At 42.5% G+C, this 14,156-nt stretch overlaps 1 protein-coding gene across 1 annotated transcript in view; it reads right to left on the bottom strand.

Annotated features, from left to right (window-relative positions):
* Window positions 1-13,390, bottom strand: part of LOC140187004 (laminin subunit beta-4-like) — a 166,801-nt gene extending 153,411 nt beyond the window's left edge. The window contains exons 1-2 of the mRNA XM_072241865.1: window positions 13,378-13,390; window positions 6,700-6,857 (exon numbers count right to left, since the gene is read on the bottom strand). Coding sequence (XP_072097966.1) covers window positions 6,700-6,857; window position 13,378 — 159 coding nt within the window. The 5' untranslated portion in view covers window positions 13,379-13,390. The remainder of the gene's footprint in view (window positions 1-6,699; window positions 6,858-13,377) is intronic.
* Window positions 13,391-14,156: the final 766 nt, after the last annotated feature.

A 14,156-nucleotide genomic window follows, 5' to 3' on the forward strand; every position in this document is an offset into this window, starting at 1 on the left:
ATGGGGTCAGAGGGTCAGTGATCACCCCCAGTGGGGCCAGAGGGATGGTGATCATTCCCAATGGAGACCAGAGGGTCAGTGATGCTCCCAATGGGGCCAGAGGGTCAGTGATTGCTCCCATTGGGGCCAGAGGGTCAGCGATCACCCCCAGTGGGGCCAGAGGGATGGTGATCATTCCCAATGGAGACCAGAGGGTCAGTGATGCTCCCAATGGGGCCAAAGGGTCAGCGATGCTCCCATTGGGGCCAGAGGGTCAGTGATCACCCCCAGTGGGGCTAGAGGGATGGTGATCACTCCCAATGGAGATCAGCTGGTCAGTAATCACTCCCAACGGGGCCAGAGGGTCAGTGATTGCTCCCAACGAAGGTCACGGTTCAGACCAGGTGTGAGTTCTGAGTCATGGAGGGACTGTTCGATGTTCTGAGATTCTGTGTGGTTGGACTGTACTTCGTCTTGTTCTTCAGTTTCTCAGTGTTTTCTTTCTTGTGGCCGATTAGCGGGGTGGGTGGTCTGTAAATTCCTTGTATGTGGGTGGAGTTGGGGAGGGCTTCATGCTACTGTCGCTGTTCATTTTTGTGAGTGAGGGGTTGGTCGCTGTCTTTTCCTGCACGGGAGGGGTTGCTATTATTGCTGCTTTTTTCTGTGAATGAGGGGGTCGGGGTTTGTTACTGTTGCTGTTTTTCTTCTGTGGGGAGGGGGTTCAGGGATTGTTATTGTTGCTGTTTTTCTTTTCTGCGGAGGAAGGGGTGGGGGATTCTGGGGTCTGCGAGTTTTGCTCCTTTTACTTTTTCATGTGTATTTCATGGCTATCTGGAGAAGACAAGTAACAGAGTGGTATTGTACATGCATACTTTGACAATAAAATGGACCTTTAACATTGAACTTTGAAACTTGAACCTTGAGCGGCCTAGCTCAGGATTCTCATTTAGATGTCTCCATGCCCTTCACTAGTGTGTATAGTTGTGCACTGCATCAGGTCCATGCTAACTACCTGCCACTGTTTACCTCCCAACAGCGCAGAAAAAGGATTTACCTGAGGCTCTGGCCACTATTGACCAAGTGGTCCTCTTCCAACAGATGTTGTTAATGCATAGACCATAAGACTATAAGATATAGGAGCAGAACTAGGCCATTTTGGCCCATTGAGTCTGCTCCACCATTTTGTCATGGCCAACCAAATTTTCTTCTCAGCACCAATCTCCTGCCTTCTCCCCACGTCCCTTCATGCAATGGCCAATCAAGAATCTATCAACTTCTGATTTAAGTATACATAAATACTTGGCCTGCACAGCTGCCCATGGCAATGAATACCACAGATTCACCATTTTATGGCTAAAGAAATTCTTCATCCCCGTTCTAAAAGGACACCCCTCTGTTCTGAGGATGTGTCCTCTGGTCTTAGATTGTCCCACCATAGGAAACATCCTCTCCGCATCCACTCTATTAAGGCCTTTTACTATTTGATAGGTTTCAATGAGTTCACCCTCATTCTTCTGAATTCTAGTAAATACAGGCCCAGAGCCATCAAATACTCTTCATCTGACAAGCCGTTCAATACTGGAATCATTTTCATGAACCTCCTTTGAACCCTCTCCAGTGCTTTATAAAGCCTCAACATTACATCCTTGCTTTTATATTCTCGTCCTCTTGAAATAAATGCTAACATTGCATTTCCCTTCCTCACCACAGACTCAACCTGCAAATTAACCTTTAGGGATCCTGCACAAGGACTTTCAAGTCCCTTTGCACTTCAGTTTTTTGAATTTTTTCTCAATTTAGAAAATAGTCTACCCTTTCATTTCTTCTACCAAAGTGCATGAACATACACTTCCTGACACTGTATTCCATCTGCCCTTACTTTGCCCATTCTCCTAATTTAAATCCTTCTGTAGCCTCTCTATTTTCTCAAAACTACTTGCCCTTCCACCTATCTTCATCGCCTGCAAACTTTGCAAAAAGGCCATCAATTCCATCATCCAAATCATTGACATATAATATAAAAAGAATTGGTCCCAACATAGACCCCTGTTGATCACCACTAGTCACAGGCAGCCAGCCAGAAAAGGCTCCCTTTATTTCCACTCTTTGCCTTTTTCCAATCAGCCACTGCTATATCCATGTTAGAACCTTCCCTGCAAAACCAGGGGCCCATAGCTCATTAAGCAGCCTCATATGTGGCACCTTGTCAAAGGTCTTCTTAAAATCCAAGTACACAATATCAAACAATTCTCCTTTGTCTATCCTGCCTGTTATTTCTTCAAAGAATTCCAACAGATTTGTCAAACAAGATTTTCCCTTGAGGAAACCATGTTGACTATGGTCTATTTAATCATGTACCTCCAATTACCCTGAGACCTCTTCTTAATAATTGACTCCAACATCTTCCCAACAACTGAAGTCAGACCACTAGCCTATAGTTTCCTTCTTTCTGCCTCCCTCTCCTCTTGAATAGTGGAGTGACATTTGCAATTTTCCATTCTTCAGGAAACATTCCAGAATCTAGTGAAAGATCATTATTAATGCCTCCATGATCTCTTCAGCCACCTCTTTCAGAATTCTGAGGTGTGCACCATCTGGTCCAGGTGACTTATCTACTTTCAGACCTTTCAGTGTCCCAAGAACGTTAGTTATAGTAACTTCACACACTTCATGCCCCCTGATACCTGGAACTTCCACCATACTGCTAGTGTCTTCTACAGTGAAAATTGATGAAAAATACCTATTCAGTTCCTCTGCTATTTTGTTGTTCTCTCCCCCCCCCCCCCATTACTACTCTCCAGCATTGTTTTCCAGTGGTCTGATATCCACTCTCACCTCTCTTTTACACATTATGTATGTGAATAAACTGATGGTATCTTCTTTATTATTAATGGCTAGCTTATTTTTGTATTCCATCTTTATCTTCTAAATGACTGTTATGTTGCCTTCTGTTGGTCTCTAACTTTTCACTAATTTTTGCTCTATTATATACCCTCTCTTTGGTTTTTATGTTGGCTTCGACTTCTCTCATTAGCCACGGTTGTGTCATCTTTCCTTCAGCATACTTCTTCTTTGGGATGTACATATCCTGTGCCTACCAAATTTCTTCCAGAAATTCCATCCATTGCTGCTCTGCCATCATCCCTGCCAGTGTTCTTTTCCAAACAATTCTGGCCAACTCCTCTCTCATTAATTCACTTTGCTCCACTGTAACACTGATACATCTGACTTTGGCTTCTCCTTCTCAAATTTCAGGGTGAATTTAATCATATTATGATCCCTTCCCCTTCAGGTTCTTTTACCTTAAGCTCTCTAATTAAAACTGGTTCATCGCACAACACCCAATCCAGAGCAGCCAATCCTCTAGTAGACTCCACCATGAGCTGTTCTGAAAAGCCATTTCATAGGCACTCTAGGAATTCCCCTTCCTGTAATCCAGCACCAACCTGATTTTCCCAATCTCCTCGTATATTGACTGTTGTAACAGTGCCCTTTCGGCATGCATTTTTTATCTCCTGTTGTAATTTGTAGGACACATCCTTACTACTGTTTGGGGGTCTGTATACAACTCCCATCAGGGCCTTTTTATCCTTTCAGTTCCTTAGCTCTATTCACAATGATTCCCTGGAATTATTAGATTTTGCTGTTGTTTTGGTGTTGTGGTGCTTTATTCCACTGGGTATAAAACTCCTGCAACCAAGTTAATCTGGACCTCGATCTGTTTCATTCAGTTTGAAGGTCCCTGGGGCACAATAGTGAAAGTAGAAACAAGTGCAAGAGTAATTACTCAGTTGTTCCTATTGTTTCAAGATGATATGAACTTGAAATCAGCTTTTCCTTCAGAAGCTTCAGTGCTTGTTTGTGGTAATGAAATTTAAATCATAAGAGTTTATGGGACCATTTCTCTGCTGTGCATAATTCTATCCAGGGTGATTATCTTTCTATTTTACCTTCATGTTTTCTTTCCTTTCTTTAAATATTCATGCAGGGTTTAAGTTGCAGTTGGGATTTTAAGATTATTTCAGAAGTCATTTTCTTTGTGCATCTAATACATACGGTAAGTGATACTCAATTAATTTGAGCTGAGCCATTACCATCTGGATCAAAGGCTATCAATTTCAAGTCAAGTCAAGTCAAGTTTATTGTCATTTCGATGATAAGCTTCTGGTACAGTACACAGCAAAAACGAAACAACATTCCTCCAGGACCATGGTGCTGCATGAAACAACACAAAACAACATAGCACAAGGCTACGCTAGACTACGTAAAACAACATAAAAAATACGCTAGACTACAGACCTGCACAGGACTACATAAAGTGCACAAAACCATGCAGGGCAGTACAATAATTAATAAACAAGACAATAGTCACAGTAGAGGACAAATTACAACATAATAATAAATGATGTAGATGCCAGTCTGGACTCTGAGTATTGAGGAGTCTGATGGCTTGTGGGAAGAAACTGTTGCACAGTCTGGTCGTGAGAGCACGAATGCTTCGGTACCTTTTGCCAGATGGCAGGAGGGAGAAGAGTTTGTATGAGGGGTGCGTGGGGCCCTTCACAATACTGTTAGCTTTGCGGGTGCAGCGTGTGGTGTAAATGTCTGTAATAGCGGGAAGAGAGACCCCGATGACCTTCTCAGCTGACCTCACTATCCACTGCGGGGTCTTGCAATCCAAGACGGTGCAAGTCACAAACAAGGCAGTGATGAAGCTGCTCAGGATGCTCTCAATACAACGTCTGTAGAATGTGGTGAGGATGAGGGGTGGGAGATGGACTTTTCTCAGCCTTCGCAGAAAGTAGAGATGCTGCTGGGCTTTCTTGGCTATGGAGCTGGTGTCGAAGGACCAAGTGAGATTCTCCGCCGGGCGAACACCAAGAAATTTGGTGCTCTTAACGATCTCAATGGAGGAGCCGTCAATGTTCAGCGGAGAGTGGTTGCTCCATGCCCTCCTGAAGTCAACAACCATCTCTTTTGTTTTGTTCACATTCAGAGACAGGTTGTTGGCTCTGCACCAGTCCGTTAGAATGAAAGTGAATTTGAATGAAAGTGGCATTTTGGAATTCTAGCTAAGGTAGAGGCCAAGGCCTCTTCTTGTTCCAGGATGAGGCCACCCTTAGGGAGGAGGAGCAACACTTTGTATTCTGTCTGGATAGTCTCCATCTTGATGGCATGAATATCAATTTCTCCTTCTGGTAAAAAAAATTCCTTCCTCATCCTCATCCTCTCCTATTCTGTTCCCCACTCTAGCCTCTTGCCTCTTCTCACCTGCCTATCACCTGGGTCCCCTCCTCCTTCCCTTTCTCCCATGGTCCACTCTCTTTTCCAATCAGATTCCTTCTTCTCCAGCCCTTTACCTTTCCTACCTACCTGGTCTCAGCTATCACCTCCTTGCTATCCACCCTCCCCTCCACCCGTCTTTACATACTGGTGTCTTCCGCCTTCCTTTCCAGTCCTGAAGAAGGGTCTTGACCTGAAACGTTGACTCCTTATTCCATCCTTAGCTGCTGCCTGACCTGCTGAGTTCCTCCAGTATTTTGTGTGTGTTGTTCTGGCGAAGGTTAATCAAACACTAGTAGAATGATATCTTTCTTTCTGAAATTAAAATGCCAGTCAGATGAAAGGCTTCAGTTCAATGAATGTAATTTATTTACTAAGAGATACAGTGTGGAGCAGGCCCTTTCTGCGTTTCGAGCCACACTGCCACCTACCCTCTGATTTAACCCTAGCCTAATCATGGGACAATTTACAATGACCAGTTAACCTATCCACAGCAATGTCTTTGGATTGTGGGAGGAAACCGGAGCGTTCCATGGGGAAGATGTGCAGAGCCCTTAGAGGTGGTGTCAGAATTGAATCCAAACTCCAAGCTGTAATAAGTTCGTGCTAACCACTACACTACCACAGCAACCAATTATTGGTTAGAGGAAAGACGAGATCTTTTCTTGTTTTGATGAGAATTCATTGACCTGAAACATTCACCTTGTTTCTCTCCCCAAAGGTGATGCCTGAGCTGTGAATACCTCCAACTATCGCCGTTTTTGTTTTGGATTTTCAACATTGTCATTTTATTCATACAGACACCTTCTCTTAACTAGCCTTATCATCATCTTATCCAAGCAATTAGCAAGGCGGTTCAAAGGTTCTTTTATTATAAAAGAATATAACTCTGAGATTCGTCTTCTCCAGATAGCCATGAAACAAACAAACCATGGAAGTCGTTCAAAGAGAAACAGCAAATTCCCCATAAAAAAGAACAGCAACATGATCATCAAGCCTCTCCAAACCCCCCTCCCCTGCGTAAAAAACAACAAGAAAGAACGGGCAAAAACAGAGAATGTAAAAAACATGGGAATGAAAAACTCCATCGTCCATAGTCCAATCTATAAACACAGATCCTCGGTAACACCCTCCAATATTATCGAAAGAGAGAGATACCACTCGAACGCAGAGGCCTGCCCTCTAGCCACAGCGAGCCGCCATACGGTCTCCTTCCCAGCAGCACAGTTCTATGGTGATTGTAACGTTGCTGCACTCCACCCTGTACAACTGAATTGACTTATACATCCAAAAATGCCCATGTTGGATGAACTTTATCATTGCCAAAGCATTGATATGTCACAGAGCAACCTAAATAATTTAGATATTAATTCTATGGGAAAAGATGGAATATTAATGGACAAAATAATATTTTCTCTCTGTCTAGCATGGACTAACCTGTAAGTGACTTAGAATGCAATATATTTCAGGCCCAGTCATGCCGCAGGTGGAGGAAGCAGAGAGCTGACTGCTGCGACCCACAAGCAAGTCTCCAAGAGATGGGTAACAGGAGCCAACATTGCAATCATCTTCCGAGAAAGCAATGTTTATCAACACTGTAACACAAATATGGATAAATACGTTAAGTGTCTCTTTATCTTATTCGTATTCATGCTCTGAATGCAATTTCCATAGACACGGAAACATCAGGTTACTTCTGGTAACACAGTTTGTTTTTACATTTCCCTGGTAACATTCATTTCCAATTTTGATTGTTTTCCATGCTTTTAACAACTTCTGTGGCCTTGCTCTTCTCGATCTTTCCTGCAGCCTTCTCAAGTTATTGATATTCCTACAATTTTGGTCACTTGTACATCCAGTTCTCAAGATGTGACTCATAACACTGTTTAAATGATCGTCCCACCCACAGTGAAGAGGAATTGGTTTCCTAGCTGCTTGCTGCCTCTATTTAAAATCCCATATGGGGTTTGGTATTTTCATATATGTACACGTAACTTGATGTAAATCAACACTCTCTGTGAATTAAAGTTGCTCCCCTTCCAAATGTTTCTACTGATTAAATTTAACCATAGGCTTCTGTCCTGCCCTATCAGATTCCCCCTTCTCCAGTCCTTTACTGCTTTCACCAATCAACTTCCCAGCCGTTTACTTCACCCCTCCCCCTTACCTGGTTTCACCTATCAACTGCTAGCCTGTACTTCTTCCACCCCTCCCCCCACCTTCTTACTCTTGACTTCTCCCCTTCCTTTCCAGTCCTGATGAAGGGTCTCGGCCCAAAACATCTTTTTCAAAGGTGCTGCCTGGCCTGTTGAGTTCCTCCAGCATTTTGTATGTGCTGGTTAAAGCTGAGTGACAGGTTTTATAAAGCAAGGAGTTTAGACAAACAACCTGCACAATAAAACATGGCTCAGCTTGTCCAGAACACAGACATTTTCCTGCTAGCAAACTTTAATGTAAGGTTGTGAAACCCCTTCTGTAATTAGCAGCCTTTAGTTGAACTGCTGCCTCAGACATTAATCAGCTTTGCTTCTGAGTTTTGCAGTGCCCTGTTAGGATGTCTGATCATGTTAATCTTACTGATATCTAATGACTCTTGCTAGATAGAGTTGAAAGTCTGGAACAGGTATTAACCACGTTATCACCGGATGGCTTCTGTTTAAATTTTTTTTCTGACTGAGGTGATTGAATGGTGAGCTAAATCATACATCAGAAATGTAAACCTAAAAGAGTGCATAATTTCTTAAATAACAAACAGTCTGCTGGAGGAAGCCAGGGGGCTGAGCAGCATCGGTGGGAGAAAAAGGATAGTCAAAGTTTTGGGTCGACCCCTTGCGTCAGGACTGTAATTTCATTATGCCTTTATAATGGCGATTACAACAAAATTATAGCATTGGTTATAAAGCTATTTGAAAGCAGTAGGAATAACCTGAAATAAATGCAGATTTTAAAAATTTTCTTTCATTGACACCATTGGAGATAAGAGACTAGAAGTTTATTCCCAGTGTTCCAAAACAGAGTGATCTTGCAGCTTAATATTGGCTTAATCCAGAGGACCAAAGACTACAAGACAAAAGCAGCTGAATTAGACCATTTGGCCCATTGAGTCTGCTCCACTATTCGATCATGGCTGATTATGCAATTGGATCCTGGATTTCCTCACTTGCAGACTCCACTCAGTTCGGATTGGCAAGAACATCACCTCCACAATCTCCATCAGCACGGAAGTACCACAGGGATGTGTGCTTAGCCCCTGTTCTACTCACTTTACACGTATGACTGTGTGGCCAAGTACAGCTCCAACACCATATATAAGTTTGCTGCTGACACTGCTTTTGTGGGCTGTATCAAAGGTGATGATGAGTCAACATACAGGAAGAAGATTGAAAATTTGGCTGAGTAGTGTAATAACAACAATCTCTCACTCAATGTCAACAAGACCAAGGAATTGATTGTAGACTTCCGGAGAGGGAATCCAGAGGTGCATAAGCCAGTACTCATTGGAGGATCGGAGGTGGAGAGCGTCAGTAACTTTAAATTCCTGAGTGTCACTGTCTCAGAGGACCTGTCCTGGATACATCGAATAACTGTAATAGCAAAGGAAGCACAGCAGTGCCTCTACTTCCTCAGGAGTCCGTGGGGATTCAGCATGTCATCAAAAACCTTGTCAAACTTCTAGAGATATGGTGGATTTGGCCCAGTACATCATGGGTAAAGCCCTCCCATCCATTGAGCACATCTACGTGGAATGTTGCTGTAGAAAAGCAGCATCCATCATCAGAGATCCTCACCACCCAGGCCGTGCTCTTTCTCATTGTTGCCATCAAGTAGAAGGTATAGGTGCCTCAGACTCGCACCACCAGGTTCAAGGACAGTTACTACCCTCAACCGTCAGGCTCTTGAATAAAAGGGGATAACTACACTCATTCTATTTCTGGTGTTCCCTTAACCAGTGGTCTCACTTTAAGGACCCTTTATCTTGTTATTTCATACTATCATTATTTATTTATATTTGCATTTGCACAATTTGTTGTTCATTGATCCTGTTTACAGTTACTGTTCTATAGATTTGCTAAGTATGCCTGCAGGAAAAAGAATCTCAGGGTTGTATGTGGTGACATGTAAGTACTCTGATAATAAATTTTACTTTGAACTTTGTTTTATTTTCCTTTTCAATCCCATTCTCCTGTCTTCTCACTGTAACCCTTGATGCTCCTCCTCATCTAGAACCTATCAGCCTCCGCTTAAAGTATTACCAATGACTTGGCATCCACAGCCATTTGTGGCCAATGAATGCCACAGATTCATCACCCTCTGGCTACAGAAATTCCTCCTCAGCTCTGATCTAGAACAGACATCTTTCTATTCTGTGGCTGTGTTGTCTGATCCTAGGCTCTCCAATGTTTGGAAAGATCTTCTCCACGTACACTCTATCCAGGTCTTTCAATATTTGGTAGGTTTAATGAGATTCCCCCTCACTTTTCTAAACGCCAGTATGTATAGTCCCAGAGTTATATATTAACCCTTTCATTCCTAAGTTCAATTTTTGTAAAACTCTTCTGGACTCCCTCCAATGCCTGTACATTCTTTCTTAGACATCGGGCTCAAAACTGCTGCCAGTACTGCAAATGTGGTCTGACCAATGCCTTATAAAGCTTTAGCATTACATTACTGCTTTTCTATTCTAGTCCCCTTGAAAGGAATGCTGACATTGCATTCACCTTCCTTACTGCTGACTAAAGCTGGAAATTAAACTTTTGGGCAAAAATTTTGTTCTAATACTTATTTTTTCCCCAATAGAACTTTATCAAATAATGCCAACAATAGTGTAATATGCAAGGTTGCTTATAATGAGATTTCAAACCATACAGCCATGAAAAATTGTTCTTGTTTATTTGCAGAATAGCCAGCTTTTACTGACCACTGAAACCATGATAATGAAAATGACACCTTATATTTCATCTGGGTAGCCTCCAACCCGATGGCATGAATGTCAATTTCTCCTTCTGGTAAAACATTATTTTCCTCCCCCTGCCCCCTTCTTCTAATCCCCACTCTGGCCTCTTACCTTTTTTTCACCTGCCTATTACCTCCCCTAGAGTCCCCCCCTGCCCCCATTCCCTTTCTCCTATGGTCCACTCTCCTCTCCTATCAGAATACTTCCTCTCCAGCCCTTTATCTTTTCTATCCACCTGGCTTCACCTATCATCTTCTAGCTATCCTCCTTCCCCTCCCCCTACCTTTCTGATCTGGCATCTTCCCCTTTTCTGTTCCGGTCCTGAAGAAGGGTCTTGGCCTGAAACATTGACTCTTTATTCATTCATAGATGCTGTCTGTCTGCTGAGTTCCTCCAGCTTTTTAGTGTGTGTTGCTTTGGACTGCCACCATCTGCAGAACTTCTCATGTCTATAACTTGCAGCCTTTATCTTTGGCTTTCCTCAGGCCTTTGACCTCGACCCAAAGTAAAACCTCTAATGTGAAACTTGATTCCTTTATCCATGGAGATTGCTGTCAGCTGCCTGGCCTCAGGAATATCACAGGCTGCCCCTGCTGATCTGCGCAATATCTCAGAGCTCATTTCTCACTCGTACATTAGGGAGGGCATCCAAACCTCAAAGGGAGAAATATCATAAAAATGTTTATACTGAGATTTTGATAAATAAAACAATACTTGAAAAATGAAAAACATGGAAATATGAAACATAATTTTAAGGTGGCATGGTAGGGTAGCACTTAACATAATGCTGTTACAGTGCCAGCTGTAAGATCAAGGTTAAATTCCTGCTGCTGTGTGAAAGGAGTTTGCCTGTTCTCCCCATGACTGCATGGTTTCCTCCCACATTCCAAAGGCATACAATCAGGGTTAGTGAGACGTGGGCCTGCTATACTGGCGCCGGAAGTGTGCTGACGCTTGTGGGCTACCCAGTGCAATACTCGCTGATTTGCTGTGACGCAAATGATGCATTTCACTCTACATTTTGATGTGCAAGTAACAAATAAAATGACTTTTTAAAATTTTTTAAAAAAGATTTTAATGCCTGGATATTAGTAAGCCAGCTGTCTATTATGTTTGTGATTTCATGTACAGAGAACCATATGATTTTAACTTTCTGCTGAATGTACTGTGCTCCAATGACAGTACATTGCCCCTAGTTCTCAGCATACTTTTATGGGTTTCTTTATCACCTTCAGATATAACACTTTTCTTCCGAGTGACTTCTCATTGTCAGTTGTCAGTAAACTTGAATTGATTCAACGTTCACCTGCCATGGCCACACTTACTGATCTGAATTGACTCTGGCTTTCGCTTTCCCTCCAGTGTTGACTTCCCCACTTTTCTTAACACATCAACTGGTGGCCATGCCTTCAACCACTCAGATTGTACATTCTAGAATTTCCTCCCTTAAATCTGACATCTCTGCATTTCTTTGGCCTTTGGGTCCACTTCTTTGCCTAAACTGCTGGTTAACACTCCAAATACCAACACATTCAGGGGTTTAGAATGCACTGGATTTTGTAGGGAGATGCCTGCGCTTCCCACCTTTGTGACAGGATTTAGTTTCAGAAAGTCATCCCACCATTAATAATGGAGCTGGCTTCACGTAGCAAGTTGCACTTGTTAATTGCAGGCCTTTATTGTAGCAAAAGTGCTGCCTCCTTACTGCTGAGCATAAAATCTGGCAAGGATAATGACTGCTGATCCCTTTGTGGTACATGTCCCACTAGAATCTGTGTTCTAATGTTGGTCATTAGAAGAGTGCTGCTTGAAGTGGCCACTACTTCCACCTGATATTTATTTATTTATTGAGATACAGCAGGGAGAAGGCCCTTCCAGCCCTTCGAGCCACACCAGCCAGCAATTCCCCTAATTTAACCCCAGCCTAATCATAGGACAATTTATAATGACTAATTATCCTACTAACTGGAATGTCTTTGGACTGTGGGAGAAAACCAGAGCACCTGGAGGAAACCCATTGGGAGAATTTACAGGCCGTGGTGAGAATTGAACCCGGGTCATCTGTACTGTAAAGCGTTGTGCTAACCACTACACTACCGTGCCGCCCATGTGTCTCATTAACTATGCTGTGTGTCATTTGCCAACAGCACTTTGATTAATTGGGAAAGAAATCCACCTTTATAGAGCAAGCAGAACAATAATAGCTGTGGAGAACAAAGTCCGTGCCAATAATGTGTTAAAGGTGGCACAGAGTTCTTCATCCACAAGTTCTGTTGTATCTCTGGCAACCAGAGAATCAATTTGGCTGGGAATCTCTTGTATCAGCACCATTCCGCTTTTTAATAGGAGAACAATGTCCAATGAGAATGGTACAAGCTTGGCTGTTGTAATCTCCATGACCAGCAGACCTAAAACAAAAACATGTCTGATCATCAGCACTGTGACCCTGTATTTTGCATAGTGCGTGAAGGGAAAGGTGATAAACTGAACAAGACCTACCCATAGACAACTGAAATAAGCTTTGATAGTGGCCAAGGCTGACTTGGCTGGCTGTCAAAGCTATAAAACAAATTGCATATTTCTAAATGTCTAAATCTTGGCTACTTTTACAGCAATTTAACTAAAAGTATGGGAGCCAATTGCTGTGTATCAATTGCTGAGTAAGTCACCATATGTAGAGAGAACAAGGGGGTATATTCTGGTTTGTACATATTTGTGATATAGAAGACAGTACCTTTATTTGCTGACTCATTACATAAAGAAATATGAATTTCAATACTTTGCAATGTTGGATAAGTTACCAGAATGTCATTATGCTTGAGAAGGCAAAGATTGATGACAGGTTGGGGTAATATTTTGGAAAGGGCACGTGAGAGGAGATGGACGAAGGTGCAAATGATCAATGACTGGAGAAAAAACAAGAGAAAATCTGCAGATGCTGGAAATCTAAGCACCACACCCAAAATTCTGGAGGCCAGACAGCAAGGACCGAAGAGAGCCAGAATCCACAACTGTTCCCCATGTAGTTGGGATAACTGATTGAAAAAAATGGGCAGACTGCAAAAGTAAATTCCTGAGGTGAAGGCTACCTGCGGATCATTTTCACACATGAACACAAACTGATTTGTTGAAGGTTTCTTCACCTTTTTAACGATACTCACTTAGGAAAGTCACAGTCCCCAGCCTCATCCTGTGGAATGTGAGCAGAAACCGTGATATCCCTTCTGAAAGGAAGACATAAAACTAAGAACACCTTTGTCCACCCAGAGTCATGCAACATTTCAGAAGCAAAAACCATTTAGATTCTATTAAATATGTTAATTATACTCTATATTTGGACATGAATGAAATACATGCGGTTTAGTTGTGTAGAATGGAGAATCTAATATAAAATGGAGTTGGACTGATAGTCTTGTGCAAAACACATACTGGTTGCCCCCCATAATTGTAATAAGATCTGGAATTCCCCTCAAGCTTTTGTGAAAATGTGCCCTGAAACTGTGCTTGGCTACTTGCTGCTGTCGTGTTCCTCGTCCTGTAGTGCTGGCCTTCTCAAGCTTCCAGTTTGTGAAATGAGAACAAGCTGGAGTTCCCCAGTGAAGGCAGACATCCCACCCTGCAAAAACTCATTTCAGGGAGGTAGCACACCCCCCCAACCCTCGCCCCTGGTCGACCTCCAAGGGCGCATGTATACGGGACATTTGATTATGAAAGAATACAACAATTTACTTAGCACGTATTGAAACTATTTACACACACACACACATTATATATATATATTCCTTGTTGAGTATTTTGTTGGCAATCTCAATGCTAATGCAAATAACTTTTCTATTTCTTTTGTAAACTTTCCTTGTACTTTGATGTGGCTCTGCTAAAAAGAACTGTGAAATACTTGAGCAGCCTTCCCTAATATATTAGCCTTCCCTGTGATTAGCCT

This window comes from Mobula birostris, chromosome 23, assembly GCF_030028105.1.
Source record: "Mobula birostris isolate sMobBir1 chromosome 23, sMobBir1.hap1, whole genome shotgun sequence".
NCBI classification, from domain to species: Eukaryota; Metazoa; Chordata; class Chondrichthyes; order Myliobatiformes; family Myliobatidae; genus Mobula; species Mobula birostris.